This window comes from Leopardus geoffroyi, chromosome D3 (assembly GCF_018350155.1).
Source record: "Leopardus geoffroyi isolate Oge1 chromosome D3, O.geoffroyi_Oge1_pat1.0, whole genome shotgun sequence".
Taxonomy (NCBI): Eukaryota; Metazoa; Chordata; class Mammalia; order Carnivora; family Felidae; genus Leopardus; species Leopardus geoffroyi.
In genome coordinates, this window is record NC_059339.1 from 32,343,890 (window position 1) to 32,365,955 (window position 22,066).

General features: G+C 42.6%; 1 protein-coding gene across 1 annotated transcript in view; it reads left to right on the top strand.

Annotated features, from left to right (window-relative positions):
• Nucleotides 1-21,727, top strand: part of AFG3L2 (AFG3 like matrix AAA peptidase subunit 2) — a 41,531-nt gene extending 19,804 nt beyond the window's left edge. The window contains exons 10-17 of the mRNA XM_045458459.1: nt 1,420-1,573; nt 5,522-5,629; nt 5,727-5,852; nt 8,333-8,443; nt 11,334-11,449; nt 14,789-14,989; nt 17,208-17,402; nt 20,904-21,727. Of these exons, the coding sequence (XP_045314415.1) occupies nt 1,420-1,573; nt 5,522-5,629; nt 5,727-5,852; nt 8,333-8,443; nt 11,334-11,449; nt 14,789-14,989; nt 17,208-17,402; nt 20,904-21,146 (1,254 nt within the window). The 3' untranslated portion in view covers nt 21,147-21,727. The remainder of the gene's footprint in view (nt 1-1,419; nt 1,574-5,521; nt 5,630-5,726; nt 5,853-8,332; nt 8,444-11,333; nt 11,450-14,788; nt 14,990-17,207; nt 17,403-20,903) is intronic.
• Nucleotides 21,728-22,066: the final 339 nt, after the last annotated feature.

Genomic DNA, 22,066 nt, shown 5'->3' on the forward strand with positions numbered 1-22,066 from the left:
GGAGGGCTGTTAGATGGCTTAGGGGAGCCTGGGGGACTTGAATGTTTATGATGATGGATCATGGAATCTGGTACGGGTAGGAGTGGTGGGGGTTGGCTGAAGACAGGAGAGGAGCTGTGGGTGGTGGGGGTAAGTGGTGGGCCTAATGGGCTAGAGATCCAGGAGAAGCCGGCTATGAGAGAAGTTTGAGTACATGAGCAAGCCAGACCTGTGGGAGGGGGCAGAGTAGACCACGGGAAGCTGGTTGTGTAGGGAAACCTTGGCATTGCTGGCCATGGCAAAATAGAGCAGAAGGTGATTGAAAGAGGTGGGTCAGGGGACGGCCAACCAGGAACCACTAAAAAAATAGTGCCCAGTGGAGGGGGTGGGGGTAGGCTGGAAGAATGGGAAATCGGGCCCAGGAAGTACTACAACCAGGAGGGCAGCGTGTCTGCCACATGGTGGGAATCTCTGAGCAGGGGTTTTCCAGCAGAATTGTTTTGGCAGTAGTCATGTTGCGTGAGGTGCACTTCAACTCCCACTGGCTCGGATGGAAAGACAAAACCCCTTCCAGTTGAGAGCTTTGCAGGGACAGACAAGGGGGTGAAGGAGGTGTGAGAGGATGGGGATCTGTTGATCACTGATCTGGAGTTCAGAGGGAGAGGCCTTGGCGGGACATGAGTTATTCTAGGAGTTGTGTTCAGAGCACTATAGGAATGAAAGCTAGGAAGTCTAGGCAGGAAAGGATGATGGGGAAACTTGGACTTCTGGTGAATGAAGTGAAAAGGGATGTGAGGCATAGAAGATTGTTTCTGGATCTCTTAAAAGTGGCACGTGATAGGCTGAGACCCTGGGGATGGCCACTCCTTCATCATAAGCATAAGCACATGCTTATTAGCAGGACAGAATGTAGGTGCATGGGCCTCACACCTGCTCCTGTAGTGGCAGGGCACTGTATTATGCTCTGGGGTGATCACTGTGTGGTCTTGCGTAGTTCACGGCCTTTGCGGTGTGTATACATGTTACCTAGATCTGTTAGTAAGTGTCTGCTTATTAACAGCCTGCCTCGGGCCAGAGTAGTTTGAACTTTTACACTGAATATAAAGTTTACACCTCTACAGTATTCTCTTTTGGTAGGGTAAAAATGTGTAGTATCAATTTGTTGCTATAAAAATAGCAGATATTGTTAGCACTTTTGATATATACAGTAAGTTATGATATTATGGAAATAATATTTACTCACCTTAAAGCAGTTACCCACCACCTTACTCATCATTTGCCACCTCTTTGCTTCTTATAACTCTTTTTAAATATGTAGTGCACAGTATCTAACACAAAAAGATCATCTTCCTCTTGGATGGAAGCATGATGTTTATTTTTTATTAGGAGGAAAATAATTTTCAGTTGTTAAGTGACTCTAGTGTCTATATTTTTATCCAGGTCCGAGACTTATTTGCCCTTGCTCGGAAGAATGCCCCTTGCATTCTCTTCATTGATGAAATAGATGCCGTGGGAAGGAAGAGAGGAAGAGGCAACTTTGGAGGGCAGAGTGAACAGGAGAATACACTCAATCAGCTGCTTGTGGAGATGGATGGTGAATATTCAAGTCTTTTGTATTTTAAACTACATTTTCTAATTGTTTTCCATATAGCTAAAGTGAGAATCCTTATGTCGGTATTGAGTTCAAATTTTAAAAAAGTATTCTCTAAAACAAACAGCCCTTTTTAAAGGCTCTTCTGTACCAGTGTGGATAATGCCAAAATATTCTTACTTGGCAGCCTGCCATAACAATATTGGTATTAAGATGGTGTTTGCATCTGGAGGTGAATAAGAGAAAAAAAAATTGGTGAAATGATTGCAAAAGAATTGTGGTCTCATTCTTAAAATCATCTGTGATTCTGAAGCATCAGGAAAACCCATGCATAACCAAGTGTGTGAATTTGGCAGATTTCAAATACTAAGAGAGTAGCAGTCTTTCCACATTAGTCAGCTTTTTCTTTTATTAGGAAAGCCATTTTGTGGGATGTGAGAATACTTTGTGCTGTAAGATACACGGATGCTGTTGTGTGCTCAGAAAGGGGAGCGCAGTCCTCAGTACTAAGCTGGTTTACGAGACTGAACTGGACATCAGACAGGCATCCTCGGCGATACTGCGGGTTCAGTTCCAGACAACTGCTATGAAGTGACTATCGCAATAAGCAAGTCAGATGAATGTTTTGGTTTCCCAGTGCATATAAAAGTTATGTTTACATTATGTTGAGTCTTTCTAGGTATGCAGTATGTGTCTTAAAAAATTGTACATATTTTTTTGGTACATATTTTAATTAAAGAATGCTCAGAGTGCCTGCGTGGCTCAGTTCGTTCAGCATCCAACTCTTGATTTCAGCTCAGGTCATGATCTCCTGGTTCTTGAGTTCGAGCCCCACATCGGACTCTGTGCTAATTACACAGAGCCCATTTGGGATTCTCTGTCTTCCTCTGTCTCTGCCCCTTCCCTCCCCTCAAAAATAAATAAAGATTTTAAAATCTTTTTTAGCTTCTATTGCTGAAAAATGCTAACCATCATCTGAACTTTCAGTGAGTTGTAATCTTTTTGCTGGTGAAGGGGTCCTGCCTCAGTGTTGACAGTTGCTGACTGATCAGGGTGGTGGCTGCTGAAGGCTGGGATGGTTTGTGGCAGTTTCTTAAAAGAAGACAGCAACGAAGTTTGCCGCATTGACTGACTTTCCCTTTCATGAACAGTTTCTCTGTAGCATGCGATGCTGTTTGATAGCATTGTTTACCCACAGTAAACTCCTTTCAGGTTTGGAATCAGTCCTCTCAAACCCTGCCCCTGCTTTATCAACTAAGTTTTTGTTACAGTCTAAATAGTTTACTGTAATTTCAACAATTTTCACAGCAACTTTACCAGGATTAGAGTCCGTCTCAAGAAACTACTTTCTTTGCTCATCCATAAGAAGCAACTCCTCAGACGTTCCAAGTTTTCTCATGAGATTGCAGTAATTCAGTCACATCTTCAGGCTCCACTTGTAATTCTGGTTCTCTTGCTATTTCTCCCACATCTGCAGTCACTGCCTCCACTGAAGTCCTGAACTCATCCATGAGGGGGCAAATCAGCTTCTTCCAAACTCCTGGCAATGTTGACATCTTGACCTCTTCCATGAATCACAAATGTTGTTAGTGGCATCCAGAATGGGGAATCCTTTTGATTATCTCTGGCAGCTATAGCCCTACGAATTGTATTTCATAAATCATAAGACTTAAAAGTCAAAATCACTCCTTGATCCATGGGCTGCAGAATGGATGTTGTGTTAGCAGGCACGAGACAACATTAGTCTCCTACATCTCCATCAGAGCTCTTGGGTGACCAGGGCATTGTCAGAAGTAATATTTTCTGAGCAGCTGTCTCAACAGTGGGCTTAAAATATTCAGTAAACCATGTTATAAACAGATGTGCTCTCATCAGGCTTTGTTCCATTTCTAGAGCATAGGCAGAGTAGATTTAGCATAATTCTTTAGGGCCTGAGGATTTTCAGAATGGCAAATGAGCACTGGCTTCAGTTTAAAGTCACCAGCTGCATTAGCGCTTGACAAGAGAGTCAACCTGTCCTTTGAAGCTTTGAAGCCAGGCACTGATATCTCCCCTCTAGCTATGAAAGTCCTAGATGGCATCTTCTTCCAATCCAAGACTGTTTATCGGCATTGAAAATCTTTTACTTAGTGTAGCCTCTTTCATTAATTACCTTAGCTAGACCTGGATAACTTGATGCAGCTTCTGCATCAGCACCTGGTGCTGCACCTCGCCCTATTATGCTATGGAGACAGCTTCTTTAACCTTGTGAGCCACCCTCTGGCAGCTTCAAACTTGTTTTCTGCAGCTTCCTCACCTCTCTCAGCCTTCATAGATATGAAGAGAGTGAGGGCTTGGCTCTGGATTAGGCTTTGGCTTAAGAGAATGTTTTGGCTGGTTTGGTCTTCTATCCAGACAGTTAAAACTTTATCCATGTCAGCAGTAAGTCTGTTTGCTTTCTTATCATCATGTGTCCACTGGAATAGCATTTTAATTTCTTTCAAGAACCTTTGGTTTGTATTTACTCCTTGGCTATTTGGCACAGGAGGCCTGGCTTTCCAGTCTATCTCAGCTTTCAACATGCCTTCCTCACTGAGCTTAATCATTTCTAGCTTTTGATTTAAAGTGAGAGACTTGAGACTCTTCCTTTCACTCGAACACTTAGAGGTCTCTGTAGGGCTAATTGGCTTAATTTCAATTTTGTTGTGTCTCAGGGAATAGGGATGCCCAAGGAGAGGGGGAGAGGGAACAGTCCATCGCTGGAGCAGTCAGAATACACATGTAGTATTTATCAGTTAAATTCATTTATATGGGTGCAGTGTGTGGTGCCCTAAAGCTATTAAAATAATAACATTAAAGATTACTGATCACAGGTCACCACAACAAATACAATAACAAAAAAGTTTGAAATATTGCAAGAATTACCAAAATGTAATAGAGACAGAGTGAGCAAATGCTCTTGGAAAAATGGCACTGATAGACTTGCTCAGCATAAGGTTGCCACAGACCTTCAATTTGTACAAAACACAGTATCTGTGAAGGGCAGTACAGCAGAGTGCAATAAAACGAGGTCTGCCTATATCCGATTAAGGTAGAGCTCTTCCCTCACTCTGTGGTGGTCAGTCCATGTATGGCCATATTTGTGGGCTATCAGCACCAAAGCTCTTTCAGGGCCGGGGTCCTGAGGGTGAAGGCTCCTGTAGCCAAGGCATTGACATTGGAGAAGTGACCAATAGAACCAAGCAGAGTCTGGCAAAGGGGCTGGAGTTGGAGGTTGATACCTGTCTTCAAATACTCAATGGGTTGTCTTGTGCCCCAGGGAGGTTAGACACATTCTTCGCAAATTTAATCACCTCAATTTTAAAACGTTTAAAAAATGAACAACATATTCTCAACGTTTATTTATTTTTGGGACAGAGAGAGACAGAGCATGAACGGGGGAGGGGCAGAGAGAGAGGGAGACACAGAATCGGAAACAGGCTCCAGGCTCTGAGCCATCAGCCCAGAGCCTGACACGGGGCTCGAACTCACGGACCGCGAGATCGTGACCTGGCTGAAGTCGGACGCTTAACCGACTGCGCCACCCAGGCGCCCCGAACAACATATTCTCAAGTTACAGTTCTATAAATTACAATCTTGCGTGTGGTATGTATGTGTGTGTGTGTGTGTGTGTGTGTGTGTGTGTGTGTGTGTGTATGTGTTTTATTTTGACAGAATGCGCACTTGAAAAAGTGCAAGTGGGGGAGGGACAGCGAGAGAGGGAGAGAGAGAGGATCCAAGTAGACTTTGCAAGGTCCACACAGAGCCTGATATGGGGCTCGATCTCAAAAACCATGCGATCATGACCTGACCCTGAATCCAAGAGTCAGGTGCTTAACCTGCTGAGCCACCCAGGCACCCCTTTGGCATTTGTGTTTATAGAAATGATGCTTAAAGCTTTAAGTCTGGCATTTGTTTTTTTTATGTCCCTAGGTTTTAACACAACAACAAACGTCGTCATTTTGGCGGGCACCAATCGACCAGATATTCTAGACCCGGCACTGATGAGGCCAGGGCGTTTCGATAGGCAGATATTTATTGGTGAGATGACCTTCATCAGGTTCAGTCCACTTCTTATGAGGAGAGATATAACTATTTCACTTTGATTTTTTTTTTTCCTTAAAAATAATTTCTCAAGGACCACCGGACATAAAAGGAAGAGCCTCTATTTTCAAAGTTCACCTCAGACCATTGAAGCTGGACAGTGCCCTGGAAAAGGAGAAGCTGGCAAGAAAACTTGCCTCCTTAACTCCAGGGTTTTCAGGTGAGTGGAACAGAACCTGATGTCCTGTGTCAGAAGTCTTTTAAACCAGTGACCTTTACCAGCTCCCAGTGCACTTTTTCCTCTCACCTTGGGGCCTCTTCAGTGGGAGACTTCAAACATATACAGACATTGAGAAAATACTATAATGAACCCCTCTGCACCCATCACCTAGCTTCAGGAACAGTTCTCAGTGCGTGTTAAACCTTATTTCGTATGTACCCCACCCTCTTCCTGCTGCCTCTGGATTATTTGTATGTGGGTGTTTGTTTGTTTGTTTGTTTTTTAACTCTACCGACATAAAATTCACGTACCATAAAGTTCATCTGTGAATTGTAAAGTGTATGATTCAGTGGTTTTTAAAAAGTGTATTTACAGGGTTGCACTGTAACTGCTGTAGTCTAATTTTAGGTCATTTTTATCACCCCAGAAGAATCCATTAGCAGCTACTCCCTCCATCTCCAGCCCTAGGCAACCCCTCACCTACTTTCCATTTTTATAGATCTTCTTATTCTGGACATTTCATGTAAAAAGAATTACACCACATAGGATCCTTTCTCCCTGGCTGCTTCCACTTAAGTGTAGTGTCTTCAGAGTTGAGCCATGTGGCAGCAGGTGGCAGGACTTTATTCCTTTCCCTGGCTGGATAATATTCCAATGTGTGGATGGACCACATCTTCTTTATTTGGGTTGTTTCCATCTTTTTGCTATTGTGAATGATGCTGCTGTGAACATCCATGTACAGATTTTTATGTGGACGTACGTTTCATTTCTCTGGCTATGTACCTAGGAGTAGAGTGGCTGAATCACTTTTTGAGGAACTATCAATCTGTTTTCCAAGGTGGCTTCACCATTTTACATTCTCACCAGCAATGTAAGAGGGTTCCAGTTTTTCCACATTCTTGCCAACACTGGTCGTTGTCTATTTGATTGCAGCCACCTTAGTGGCATCTCGTGGTTTTGATTTGTGTCTCTAATGACCAGTGATGTTGAGTATCTTTGCGTGTGTTTATTCAAAGAGTTTTAAAATGTAAATGTGAGCCTTTCTCACTTCTTCCAAACTCAAATTTCTTTTCTTCCAAACTCCTTTCTCCTATCTTTCTTCCAAACTCAAAATGAAATAAAAATGAACATTTGGAAAGTCTTAGAGGATTATATGTAAGTATATGGTTAGAAGAAGATATTCATCTTAAATGTCCCAGGGTTCTAACTTTTTATTTGTTTTGTATCTTTGGACTTTGGAATTTATAACGTTTTAATGTTTGTTTATTGAGCTTATTTGTTTATAGCTTATTTGACTTACCATATGCTTTATCTGAAAAGTTAATTTGAAGAGACTTGGGGCACCAAGAGACTTGGGGCTCAGTCAGTTGAGCATCTGACTTTGGCTCAGGTCATGATCTCACAGTTTGTGAGTTTGAGCTCCGCATTGGGCTTGCTGCTGTCATTGTAGAGCCCGCTTTGGATCTTCTGTCCACCCCCTTCCTCTGCCTCTTCCCCACTTGTGCTCACTCTCTCTCAAAAATAAATCGTTAAAAAAAAAAAAAATTAAAGAGACTTATCGGGGCACCTGGGTGGCTCAGTTTGTTAAGCACCCGATTTCAGCTCAGGTTATGATCTCACAGGGGTTCATAAGTTCGAGCCCCACGTTAGGCTTTCTGCTGTCAGTGCGGAGCCCACTTTGAATCCTCTGTCTGCCCCTCCTCTGTTTTTTTTCTCTCTCTCTCTCTCAAAAATAAAGAAATCTTAAAAAAAAATAATAAAGAGACTTACGGATCTAGAAACCATTTGACAAGCTTCACGTATTTAACTTTTGGTATTTAACTGCACCGTTATTTTTAGTGCTTATGTTTTTCATTGTATTTCAGCATATTGCCTAACGTCCGTGTTAGTCACTCTCCCAACAGAGTTGATAGAACTAAGTTAGTTAATGGGCATTTAAAAAAAATTTTTTTTTAATGCTTATTTATTTTTGAGACAGACAGAGAGAGACAGAGCATGAACGGGGGAGGGTCAGAGAGAGAGGGAGACACAGAATCCGAAGCAGGCTCCAGGCTCTGAGCTGTCAGCACAGAGCCCAACGCGGGGCTCGAACCCACGGACCGTGAGATCATGACCTGAGCCGAAGTCGGACACCTAACCAACTGAGCCACCCAGGCGCCCCAATTAATGGGCGTTTTTAAAGACTGTCTTAGTTTGTAGTTACATGAGCCATATTGCCTATAAAGGTAAATGGCTGCCTATAGTTATCTATTTACTATTACTGATACTTGCATCTCAGTTCAAAGGGCCAGGATTGTACGAGGCTATTACTGACTGCTAGAACAGCTTAGGGTCATCATGAGTCAAACTGAATTATATTACATTAAGCCCTTATTTAGTCTACTGCTGGTTGAGAAACTGACTGGATATGATCATCCATAATGTGTGACCAATCAGTTCAAGTATATTTGGTGGTAAGCTGTTCTGTATTCATTTTGTAGGGGCTGATGTTGCTAATGTCTGTAATGAAGCGGCTCTGATTGCTGCAAGACACCTTTCGGATTCCATAAATCAGAAACACTTTGAACAAGCAATTGAGCGGGTGATTGGTGGTAAGTAAACTGAATATAACTCAAGTCAAAAGGCCAATAAAATCAGTTTGAGACTATAGGTTTCTCTGTTTTGGCAAGATCTAGAAGCAAAGAAAAGTCTATCCACCCCACCCTGGGGCTCACCATGCACCTGCTGTGTCTCTCGGTACTGTGAACTTCCCCTTCCCCCACCCACCCCATGGTCTGGTGGAGATGGGTGCTGTTGGTTTGGGTGAGTTTGAGACAGCAGCCCGAACTACTCCTCACTTGTATTGGCAGCAAGCAGCAAGGCGTCTTCCCCTGAATTATACAGATATAGTGTTTTGAGAATGTTTTGAAAAACAACCTTCCTGTTTCCAAATATTTTATTGCATAAATGTGCTCTGTGCTAGGTATAGGTGATGGATAAACAGCTGTAGCAGCTGTTTAACCAGGAAATGCTCACCCCACAAGCACAGTAGGGGATGTACACGTTTTCCATGCCTTCTAGGGAGCTTGTAGTTTAATATGCATAAAAAGATAATTCCAGAGGGGCAAAGAAGGGAAGGGCACTATGGTCAGGCACAGCTCTATAGAAGAGGGGGTATTTAAACAGGTTTCAGTAGCGGGTGGGGGGGTAGGTATGGCATCAGAGTGGCAGGAACAGAGAAGGTAGTTTAGAGGTAGGGTTACAGCCTGTGTTTTGGGGAGGGAAAGCAAACCAGTCAGACTCCAGTTCTTTGGGAGGTAAGGCAAAGCTGAAAATACTTAAATCTAGATTTTAGAAAGCCTTAAATGTTGAGTTCAGGGGCTTTTGAAACTGTTGTCCTGTGGCTAGTATTAAACTAATGGATTTTTCCTGAGCTATTGAGTAGGCTTTAAGAAAAAGAATCTGACATTGAAGAAGAGAGTGGCATCTGAAGGCAGAGAACATCGTAGTCATCAATGTGGGTAGTGTACTTTAGCACAGGTAGTCCCAGCGATAATAGGCAAAAAAAAAAAAAAAACAGGACATCCTTACAGGCCATAGGAAAAATGGGGTGCTTCGAGAGGCAGCTGGTTTGGCAGAAGATGGAATGTGCAGAATTTGAGACAAGCCGGGCGGGCTGTCCATGTGGAACTCTGCAGCACCACGGTGCCACAAGCTGTGTTTCCCGTGGTGTGGAGGTGGGTGAGAGGGCTTGGGGGGTAGGGGACGCACAGTAAACACTGCCTGTATTTGGTAGCGGAGGCGAGGAAAGTGAGCCAGCGAGGTCAGCAGAGCTTGTATGCCACAGGCCCAGGAGGTGCATCAGGGAGTAAGGCAAGGAATAGATGCCATTAGAGGAGACCCAGGAGGTTGGAAGAGATGGGAGACAAGGGCAAAGACACATTTACAAAGGACTTAAAGGCAGGGTCCAGTGATGTGGGACATTGAGGAGCATGACCTCGGATTTGGCAACAAGACTCTTCTTGGTGTCTCGTGACGTGACAGTTTCAACTGAGTGGATAATACGAAGCCAGATCAATGGAGATTCCCGTGAGGATCTAGAGGCTAGTATAGCAGTGTGTTTAACCTGGGTTAGATGCTAACTAACTAACTAACTAACTAACTAACCAACCAACCATTGAATGAATGGACTACTTATTCTAGAAATTTGTTAATTGAAAAGAAAAAAAAATCTAAGTTGATAGAGTTGTGAGTGGAATTAAAACATTTCACTGTAGAGGCAGGTGAAAGCTGTGTGTCTATGCCTTTTAGGTGGGGGAACAGTCAGTGCTCAGTGTGAAAGAGGTCAGGGTGGCAAGTCTAGGAGGGGCCCTTGCTCTGAGGTGGACGGACACTTGCCTGTTCACAGCTCAGCCACTGTAAACTGGCCACGAGCAATTGTTCTGCAGTAAGCATACTGGGAAAATGAAAAATTCCAGGGGTAAACTTGGTGAGGTGTGGGATTCATATTTTCTCATACAAGCAAGAACTGCTTATCTCTGGAAGACAGCGGGCTTACCTTCTGTAAATCTCCACCCTTCCAGCTCTGTGGTATGTACTTGTCTTGGGTTGTGTTATTGGGAACAAAGCACTCTCTCTTTTTTTTAATCCTTCGGACTCCTTAATACGTTATCATTTGAGAAATTCTCTCAGATGCGTTACCTTGAACACAACCAAACTACTTTCGTCATGGTGTAATGATTTGTATGAGTACAAGCTATGTAGTTAGTGTCTATAGTACAGAGATGCAAATGAATTTAGCATCCACCTTGATCCAGGCCAGAGAGGAATTGTACTTGGATTAGGGGTCCCCCGGCTGTGTAGTCAACACGTGGGCCCAGCACAAGGGGTCTCCTGGGTCTGTTTTCTCAGGTCTGCCCTGCTGCTCATTCTTGGAATCCCTAGGGTCAGTTGATTAGTGTGTTGGCTGCTGCAGCATTGGTCTAGCTGACTTGCTGAGTAGGTGTTTCCAGATCTTCATCCGGCTCCCTTTTTCCTCTCCCGTTTGCCTTCTGTCAGGAGCAGACAGCAGGCAGTCTCATCTTTGTTTACCCTGCACTTCATAATTCCAAGTACCTGGACTAAGCAGGGGTCATTCCATGAATGGGCATGGAATTTGTTTTCTGTGCTTTCTATGAATTTTATGTTTTTTGACCTAAATGCTGAATTTTGTCTTGCATTTCTATTTCCCAAAACAAAATAGATGACTCAAAAGCGTGGGAGAGTTCAGAAAAAAGTAGTCCTGGGGGTAGTGAATGCATTTTGCAGGAGTTGGGTGTATTTTGAAGTTGGTCCTTTGCTCTTAGTCTGACCGTGGTTGGGAATTTCTGGATTGTCGCAGACAGCTTAGTCTCTAAATCATATTAGAGACTGTGTAGATTGAAGTGTGTAGATCGAAAAACCATCTTTTTATGACAGTGCCACAGAGTCAGTGTTTTTGGTTTTTTGTTATTATTTTGTCAGGCTTAGAGAAAAAAACCCAGGTTCTGCAGCCCGAGGAGAAGAAGACCGTGGCGTACCATGAGGCAGGTCACGCGGTTGCCGGGTGGTATCTGGAACACGCAGACCCACTCTTAAAGGTAAAACAGTTCGTGTCAGACAGATTGTGTGAGCAATTACTTGAGGAGAAAGTTGCACTCCCACAAAGATAAATACATAAAGAAATTTGGCCAAGATGTCTGGTAATGACAGTGGGATGAAGAGGTTAGCAAACCTTCCTGCAAATAAGTTATAAAGTTTGGAAAGAAGACTGCTATTTAAGGGGACTGAAAAGTGTCCAAAGCAGATCAAAGCTGGAGGAGAGTTTATTTTTGAAAAGCAGTAGCTATAGTGGGTTAAAATTGGGAGTTAGTGACTTTCTTGCCTGAGGAATTTTCTGTGGCCACAGTGATGGAAAAGGCTGGCTTTACCGTATTGAGGCGGCAGAGGAGAGAGTTCAGGATTTGAAGAGTATTGGAAATTTAACAGGAAAATCCTGAAAGCAAGAAAGTTACAGAGGAATGAGACCCAGGTCTGAGTTGAAACTGCCCAATTCCCTGGCTGACCACTAAACAATGCCTGCACAGGGAGACCCCAGAGAGCCTGGCAAAAAAGAAAGAAACCAAAGAGAAATCTCCTGAAAGATGGGTGTACCAAGTGAGATTGTTAAATTTTTGCTTTTTCAACTGAGTGCGGTCCCCAAACCGGTACAGCATGAATCACAGGAAGCAGCAGTCTGACTTGCGATGTCAGGGGACTACTGGAAATCCCCTGAAGCAAGGTGACCACAGAGGAGATAAAGTGTGCATAAAACATCCTAGATAGGGGCTCCTGACTGGCTCAGTCCGTAGAGCATACCGCTCTTGATCTTGGAGTCATGAGTTCAAGCCCCATGTTGGGGGTAGAGTTTACTTAAAAAAATGACAACAACTGGGGCACCTGGGTGGCTCAGTCGGTTAAGCGTCCGACTTGGGCTCAGGTCATGATTTCATGGTTCATGAGTTTGAGCCCCGCATCAGGCTCTGTGCTGACAGCTTAGAGCCTGGAGCCTGCTTCAGATTCTGTGTCTCCCTGTCTCTCTGCCCCTCCCTTCACTCACACTTTGTCTCTTTCTCTCAAAAAATAAACAACAATAATAAACCATCCTAGATAATCTGCAGAGAAGCCATTAGAACCTACAAGTGAAGTTAGTAAGGTTATAGAATTCAGGATCAGTATACAAAGATCAATTGTATTTCTGTATTTTAGCGGTGAACAATTGGAAAATGAAATTGTAAAAATTCAATTTAATTTACAACAGCATCCAGAAACATGAAATATTTAAGGATACATCTATTGAAGTATTTGTAGGATCTGTACATTGAATTAAATAAGACCTAAATAAAAACAGAAATACACTGTGTTCATGAAATACCATGATCACCGTTCTCCCCAAACTCATGTATAGTTTCAGCTCACATCTCTGCCGTAAATGTAGCAGACTTTTTTTTAATAGAAATTGATGAGCAGATCTAAAATTTATATGGAAATGTATATCAACTAGAATAAACCAAAACAAGTTTGAAGGGGTTACACTCCCAATTTTAAGACTTTGAATAAAGCTACAGTAATGAAGACTAATATTGTGGAAGGGACTAAACAGTTCACTGGGATGGAATAGATCCATCCCACATAAATAATTGATTTGTTGATTAAATAATCACACATAACTAATTAAATAATTGATTTTCAACAGAAGTGCCAAAGTAATTTAAGGTGAGGAGGATTGTCACACTGGTTCTGGCAACTCAGTGTTCATGTGGGGGAAAAAGCTAATGTTGACCCTTACATCATATGTAAAAAATTAATTTGAAATAGATTGTAAAAACTAAAACAATAAACTTTTAGAGGAAAACATAGGTCAAAAATCTTTGTAACCTTAGGCAGAACTGTCTTAGTATACAAAAAAGCATGAACCACAGAAGAAAAGTTATGTGGGATATCATCAAAATTGAGAATGTTTTGTCTTTGAAAGGCACTGTTAAGAAAATGAAAGACAAGTCATGTACTTACAGTACGTATATGACAAAGGACTTGTATTTAGAATATGTAAAAAAACTCTTAAAATTCTGTAAGAAAATGAGCAACCCAGTGAAATGGGGAAAAGATCTGAGCCTATACTTCACAAAAGAAGGTATACATATAGACATTAAGCACATGCAGATACTCCATTAGTCATCAGGAAAGTGCAAATTAAACCACAATGAAATACCACCATATAACTGTCAGAATGGTTAAAGTTACAAAGTCAGTCCTGAGTGTTGGTTGGTTAAGATGTCAGTCTAGCTGGAGTCCTCATCCACTGCTGATGGGAATGTGAAGTGATATATCCCTTTTGAAAAACAATTTGGCAGTTTCTTATAAGGGTAAACAGATTCTTCCATACAACCAAATGATCTCACTCCTATATATAATCACCCAAGAGAAATAAAAACATGTCCACACAAAGACTTTTACTGCTTTATTCATAATAGCAATAAACTGGAGACAACCCTGATGTCCCTCAAGAATGAAATGGATGTTTGGTATGTTTGTACAATGGAATGCTACCCAGCAGTAAAAATGAATGAACTATTAATACACACAGCAGTGTGGGCAAATCTCAGAAACAATAAAAGAAACCAGACACAGTAAAGTACATACTGTATGATTCCATTTATATACAATTCCAGAAATGGTGACTGATCCATAGGGACTGGAAGCATATCTCCGGCTGCCTGGGGCTGGAGGGGAAGTGTGGGGTAAGACTGACCAGAAGGAATACAAAGGAACTTTGCAGGATGGAGAAAGGATTTGTATCTTTGTTGTGGTAGGAAGTTAGGTTTGTCAAAACTCATTGGACTGTACACTTAAAATGGGTACATTTTACTGAATATAAACTATCCCCAATAAAGTTGATTTTTTAAAATTTTAAGGAGTTTACGCAGTGGCAAAAAGCACTTAGAGGAGAAAATGAAGCCTGCTGAGCATCTAGGTCTGCCTTCCCCTTTGTCCGGTAAAGGAGGTTGTGGCTGGGGCTCACTCAAGTTGAATGGCGCCTAGGCCATATTTGAGCTGTCAGAAGGAGTCATCACTCACCAGTTGTCCTTTTGCCAAGACTGAATAATTTCAGTTGAGTCTTATAGAAAGACGAGAAATACTGTCTAGAACTCTAAGGTGAAGTTATCCTAAGAAAATATCCTCCCTGAGCGGTCACTTCTGCTAGCTCTCCTCCTGCCAGCTCTCCTCCTGCCAAGGCTGACGGAAATTCCCAGCTGTCGTGCTTATTTTTCATCAGTGACCTTATCTACGTATAGATAAACATTGTGGTCAACATTTGGTGGTAGAATCCTCAACATTTTTGGTTTTGTTTTTTGTGTTTTTCTGAGTTGTCAGCATTTTGTATATTTTCTACTTGCCAGGTCTCCATCATCCCACGGGGCAAAGGACTAGGTTATGCTCAGTATTTACCCAAAGAGCAATACTTATACACCAAAGAGCAGCTCTTGGACAGGATGTGCATGACTCTGGGTGGCCGAGTGTCAGAGGAAATCTTCTTTGGAAGAATTACAACTGGTGCTCAAGATGATTTGCGAAAAGTAACTCAGAGTGCATATGCTCAAGTAAGTGTATGAAATGGAGTGTTTCTTTTTTGCTTTCTCACATTTGCACGAGAAATGGATGTTTGTGGTTGGCTCTGAAACAATACTGTTGTGTTCGACTGGCTGAGGCTTTTCAGGCAGGAATTAATTCTTAAATCCATTTTAAAGCAATCAAAACTTTTTCATAAGAAACTCTTTTTTTGTTTTTTTTGTTTTTTTTTGGTTTTTGGTAGCACAGTATTTAAAGTTTACAGATTTCTCCCACTATCTGAAAGTAGAGCATTCCTATGAAACCTTTTGGAAGCTGAAATGGCTCAAAGCAAAGAAGCATTTACTATTAATTTATATGGAGCATTTTCTGAATGTTCCCACACCCAAAAAATAACCGCTGGGAAGCTATTAGAGCTCAGGACATGTCTTGCTAAGGGAGCCTGGCTGTGCCACTCCCTGTTTGCAGCACACCTAAGGTGTAACAGCTTGCTGCAAAACAAATGCTGAATGCTCTTTTCACTTCTTTTCATAAAAGTGAAAGAAAGTCCTCTTCCAATTTCTTTGGGTTGGTGAAAGCAGGTACTGCCGTAGGGTCTTTTGTGAAAGCAAGTGGCACAACGCGAACTTTGGAAAGGCAGGAGATATCTATGGTACTAAGAGTCTGCGAAGTACGTATGCATAGTTTAAAGTTCCATTTATAAGCCTGTGTGATCCCATGGCACAACACTGCCTGTACCCTGGGCTGTCCCTAAGAGCGTCCCTTCGCAGTCCCCTCCCTTCCTGTGGGACCATCCACTCTCCTGGCTTGTTACCATCCTACCCAAATTTTCTTTATCCCTGTGTCTACATCCCCAAAGTTTTGCTGTCTTGGAACTTGATATAAATGACTTTCTTTGGGAACTCCTGTTACCCGTATGTCAGCCCTTCTTCTGGTCTGTCACTTTCTCAGGTCTTTTTTTTTTTTTTTTTAATTTTTTTTTTTTTTTTTTTCAACATTTATTTATTTTTGGGACAGAGAGAGACAGAGCATGAACGGGGGAGGGGCAGAGAGAGAGGGAGACACAGAATCGGAAACAGGCTCCAGGCTCTGAGCCATCAGCCCAGAGCCCGACGCGGGGCTCGAACTCACGGACCGCGAGATCGTGACCTGGCTGAAGTCGGACGCTTAACCGACTGCGCCACCCAGGCGCCCCTCTCAGGTCTTTTTTAATGACGGTTTTGTTTTTGTTTTGTTTTGTTTTTTTTAATAGTTGTCCTCTTTACCTTCTGTTTCTCAGGACATTATTGCGGTTGTTTGCTCTTGCGTTCTTTGTGCCTTAATGTTCATTTTTAAAATAGTGTTTTCTTTCATATGTAACTTTTTTCTGTGTTTTAGTACCTCATCTAAGTGTTTTTGATTCTGATTTATGTTACTCTTTCATGTTTTATGTTATTTTCCTTATTTCTTTCACGCTTTCTTAAGTGGTAGGTTACAGTTTTCATCTTTTTATGGGTGTCTTCCCATCCTGCTGTCGTTATGTATGGAGATGTTATTCTGCTCCTTTTTTCTTGTGACAACTTCTTAGACATTTTTCTGTTGCCCATTTTATATGAAATTTGCTTTCTTGACCTCTTAAGAGGGAGAAGCTAGCTTTTCTAGTTTTATAGCTTTAGAATTCCCTTTTCTATTGTTTCATGAAGGTTTTAAGAACATGGCATCCTGCTTTCTGAGTTCTCTTGGCTCTGTTTCTGCTCCCTACTTTCATCTTGGCTTTCTCTTTTCTAGTGCATTTGGATTTTACTTCCAGAAACTTCTTAACATGGGGCTTTTTAGTTTTGGGGGGTCCAGACTGGACCCCAGGGCTTCAGGGAACAGGAAAAAGTAAACTCCCTTCCAGGATCACTTGTTCTCAGGTTGGCACACTTCCCTTTACAGGAAGAGCCTGGAGGGCTTGGGTTTTATCCTCTTGGGTCTGTCAGAGGCTGGCTTCTCTTGCAGTATCTTGCAGGTCTCGTAGATGTTGTCTTTGGGCTTCTTGTCTTGTGTCTCTAGTTGAAGACTTGAAAATACTATCCATCACTACCACTGTCTACACAGAACACCCTTGTCCACTCAGCCAATCCACGGATGCCCTGTAGATTTTGCCAGGTTAAAGAGTAGTGAAGTGAAATGTGCGGAGTTAACGCCATTGTAAAGACTCACTGCCATTTTATAAATCAGCCTGTCCACAAACTGGACGCCCACCACTAATCACGTATTCTTTTTCAGATTGTTCAGTTTGGCATGAACGAAAAGGTCGGGCAAATCTCCTTTGACCTCCCACGTCAGGGTGATATGGTTTTAGAGAAACCTTATAGTGAAGCTACCGCAAGACTGATAGATGATGAAGTGCGAATACTTATTAACGATGCTTATAAAAGAACAGTGGCTCTTCTCACGGAAAAGAAAGCTGATGTGGAGAAGGTAGGTGCTAATCGTATGAATAATTCACTACATGATTTTGAAGGAAAAAGATTAAAGTGATGGCTTGACTATTTGGGTTGGTTTATAGACATTAGCGTTGGGGTGCCTGGGTGGCGCAGTCGGTTAAGCATCCGACTTCAGCCAGGTCACGATCTCGCGGTCCGTGAGTTCGAGCCCCGCGTCAGGCTCTGGGCTGATGGCTCAGAGCCTGGAGCCTGTTTCCGATTCTGTGTCTCCCTCTCTCTCTGCCCCTCCCCCGTTCATGCTCTGTCTCTCTCTGTCCCAAAAATAAATAAACGTTGAAAAAAAAAAAATTATAGACATTAGCGTTTCCTGGAACTGGCTAACTCTTGGTTCCTTTCTTTATTCTGACTTTGCTTCTGCTCTGTGTCTGTGAGGAGGTGGGAATGCAGTAGTGAGCAAAAGTAGAACACAGTCCCAGCCCCTGTGGCTTTTAGGAACATGAGTGCAGGATTAATCACGACTGTTCATAACCACAAAATACACAACTGAATCAGCCCTCCTCCCTACCGTGTGTTTTACCCGTACTCCTCAGAAAGGAACTCAGCAGACAGATGGGAATTTACCACTGATTTTCACCCCTGGAATAAACAGGTAGGACGAAAGGGCAAACAAAAGCTAGCCCAACTAGATAAGTAGGAGTCGGCACATGCAGACTACCTTTGGCTTAATTATGAGCTTTGTGAATAATCGTGCTTTGTATTTTCTGTTGTACGTCATATAGGTAGATAGCACCTACCAAAGGGAGGGATTCTTCCCAAATTCAGTGGATTTCTCGCATCCAGTAAACCCTTAATTATTCAGAATCCATGCAACCAAAGTTAAAATTTTTCATTCTTTGAACTTTTCACACTCCTGAAGCACAAATGAGAAAGCCTTTTATGAGGGGTTGACACAGGTAAAGAATATTCCAGCATTGCTATTCCATCAGTAGGTCTTCACAGAGAGTCTTCCTGTGAACCTGCCCCATGCTAGCCAATCCAGAAGCACCTGTGATGTCTTTTTACAAAAGTGCTCAGTGCAGGTGGAGAGAGCTGGCACCCTGGGACACTGGAAGGCATAGCCAGGAGCTCTGAGAAAGGAAGATCAGAGTGGTCAGCAAAGGCTTCTTGTAGAAGATAGAACAAGATTTTACCTAGAAGTCAAGCTACAGTGAACCAGGAGAGGAGGGGAGCAGAGAGAAGGGCACAGCCGCATGGAGGCCTGGTGAGCAGGAAGTGTGTGTGGAGCAGGGCAGGATTGAGCAGATATTTGGGGGGAGGGGGCTGCAGTTGCCCAGGTTCTCATAAACTAGCTAGAAAGTTTAGAAGCAGTTTTAGAAATAAGAGTGACCTTCAAAATGATCTCATCCAGCCCCTTTGTTTTATACTGGGGAGTCCTTAAAGAGTCTTGAGTGAAAGTGATGAAGGTCATCATTTGAAGGAGAGTATGGCAGCAGTGTGCCAGTCCAGGGTGGTGGGAGAGACCAGCTCAGAGGCTGCTGTGGGTCTCTTCTATATTCCTGGCATGGTACTGGGAGTAGCAGCAGAAGTAAGGCACAGACAGATCTGAAAAACTGAGATTTATTGGTCAAATGTACAGAATGAACAAGAAGAAAGCCCTTGAGATGACTCCTAGTGGCAAACACAGAGGACAGGGTCAGTCTTGACACCCAAGAGACGCGGGCAATGGGCATTTGCAGATGAGACCTGGATAGGAGGTCCAGGCTGGAGATGGGGTCTCTTGGTGGTGCCCCCAATAGGCAGTTGTGGGAAAGAAGGACCTGAGCTGTGAAAGACAGTGGAGGAGCTCACTGAAGACCGCTGGCTGCAGGACACTGTGTACAGGGATTCGAGGGGAGGATCCCAACACGCACGCCGTAGATCCAGGGAGTTTCAGTGGGTCCAGTTATCCTTTTGCGTGTATAATGCACGTACTGACAGTGGTAACAAAGGCTTGTTTGGGAAGGGGAAATTCGTTCAACAGAGTGAGGATCTCGAAACACTGCAGAGTTCTGAAGTACCTTCCGGCCCGTTTGAGAAAATTAGATCTGCTAAGAGTGATGTTTGAGCCAGCCGGGAGAAAGGGAGCCATCAAGAGGAGAGGTGGCTGGAGTCTTTGCTGCTCAGACTAGTGCCCTCCACATTCTGGGCCTCACTATACTCCTTTGATAGGATAATCCGTAGGCGCTGAGCTTTAGGAGAATAAGAGTAACCAGCTAGCATTCACTCATCGTCTCATGTGCACCAGGTACTGGCTAAGGTGCATGAACTTCTCTCTAAAATCCTCATTGTCATCCTATTTTACAGAAGAAACTAGTACATGGAGATGTTAAGTAACATTATTTCAACTTAAGTGGGTTACCCACAACTGTGTAAATAGGCAAATTGAGAAATAATGGTGATCTAAGAAGAAAACTTCGTTATGTTTTTAAGAGTTTTTATCTCTTAGAAACAAAAATATATACAGATAAAACGACAGCTGGGATTTTCTTCAGAATAATTTGGGGAGTAGATGAAACAAAAATGGCCCTAAATTGATTAACCGTTGATAGCGGCTCCATGGGGATACGTTATCCATTTACAACTTTTGTGCATATTTGCAGTATTCCATAATAAAGTTTTTGAAACTTGAAAAAACCATAAAATTGCTTCATCTTTTAACACATGGTATCTTTTAAACACATAGCATTTAGTGTAAGGTACGGAGAAGTTAAATTTCTAAATAGGGAGTTACCTCAGGAACTAAATATATTCTATAGGTCAGTTTATATTTTAACCCGTTTCACTGTCTTTGTAATGGTCAGATGCTCTAATAGAACCACTCTGCCCTGCTCCCCTGATAACCATCCTCGCTCCCCCGCATACACATAGCTGCTCAGGTGGCTCTTTCTTGGTGGCCTGTTACAAGAGGTACTGTCAAGTTTGTAGTTCGAGCATACAAATGACTGGAACTTCAAGGTACGTGTTTTTATATAAACCTTCCTGGCTTCCTTTTGTATCTCTACTCTTGTCTTTATTTTTTCTGACTAACTTTTAAAATTTCCTGCTTACCTATTTCTGCCCTTTCCTCCAACTCGCCCTCCCAGCCACTAGTGTATCCTTCCAGAACTTCTTTACGTATACATATAAGCACAGAAAAAGATAAATATCTTTCTCCTTTTAAAAGCAATGTAGCATACCATACAAAGGTATGCATCTACCTTTTCTCCCTGAATATGTCTTCCCATGATGTATGTAGAACAGAGAGATTCTTCCTTATAGGTACATAATTGTTCATTGTGTGAATGTATCACAATGTATTTTGCTGCTCCCTTACTGGTGAGCAATTGTTTTTCCAATATTTTGTATATTTTACTCTAAAATCATGGGACCTTATGTATCTCTTTTTCAGTGGTCTTAAATCCTATTTTGGAATGAGGCTAGCTATAAATAAAAATGATTAGCTTTGAAGAGACTTATACTGAGTAATTGTGTTTAACGGGAATTGTTTGTATTTCAGGTTGCTCTTCTATTATTAGAAAAAGAAGTATTAGATAAAAATGACATGGTTGAACTTTTGGGCCCCAGACCGTTTGCAGAAAAATCTACCTATGAAGAATTTGTGGAAGGCACTGGAAGCTTGGATGAGGACACTTCGCTTCCAGAGGGCCTTAAAGACTGGAACAAAGAACGGGAAAAGGAGAAAGAGGAGCCCCGGGATGAGAAAATCGCCAACCAGATCCGAGGAGGGAGGCCATTTTAGCTTGTTGTCTTATGGTCGATTCTGGCTTTCTCAGAGAAATAAGGACACTGCTAGGCTGATCAGAACCATCTGCTGACCCGGTTGAAATGGTGGGAAGAGGAGTCCTTAGTCCTCAGCCTCTGAAGTCATAGCCAGGGTGGCAGGGTGACTTTCTGAAGGCCCAGAATGTGTCCGCGAGCCTGTCAGGCCCTCAACGGTGGCTGGGAGCGTGGAGACGGCACCCTGGCGCTGCTCCCTCCCCCCTTGGGTGGTGCCAGCCGCTGTGTTGGGGATCCACCATCGTGGAGTCTTGCCAGTGTGGGAGAGGGTGTATTTTTCTCTTGCCGTCACCCACTCTTCATTCCTGTTTCCCTTCAGTTTCCCTCTGTGGATGAGCTGTGAAATTACATTGGAGTCCTGATAAGAATATTTTAATTTGACTTAATACTTTAAAGATTGAATGCAGATCTCACGTTGCTGTTTTAATGGGATGGTTTTCTACAGAGAGCTGTAACATATCTACAAATATGAATGTATTATGTAAATATGGCTTCTTTACATCAAAAATAAAGCATACTGTACTTTTTTTCTTCGGAACTCAACAGAGGGTCACTGTTTTGTGCTCGAGATGTTTTCTTTTAGAAAACATAATGGAAAGGAATTAAGTGTTCTAACTTTGGAGAGAGAAATCCTCCAGAACCTCAGTCCTGGTTCTTAACCAGCTCCCACAAGAGGCCTGGCAACTTCTAGATTTGTACATTCTGAAATGATGAACTCTGGATATAAAGTACATTCATATCAAGTCAGTGTGAGAATCTTGTGACAATGGCATCGGTTTACATTCTCACCAGGCTGGTCATGACCAGACATTGCTCACACCACCTGGGTCTGGAAGTCAGTGTGTGACCATAGCAGGCCTGGCAGACTGTCCCAAGCCATCA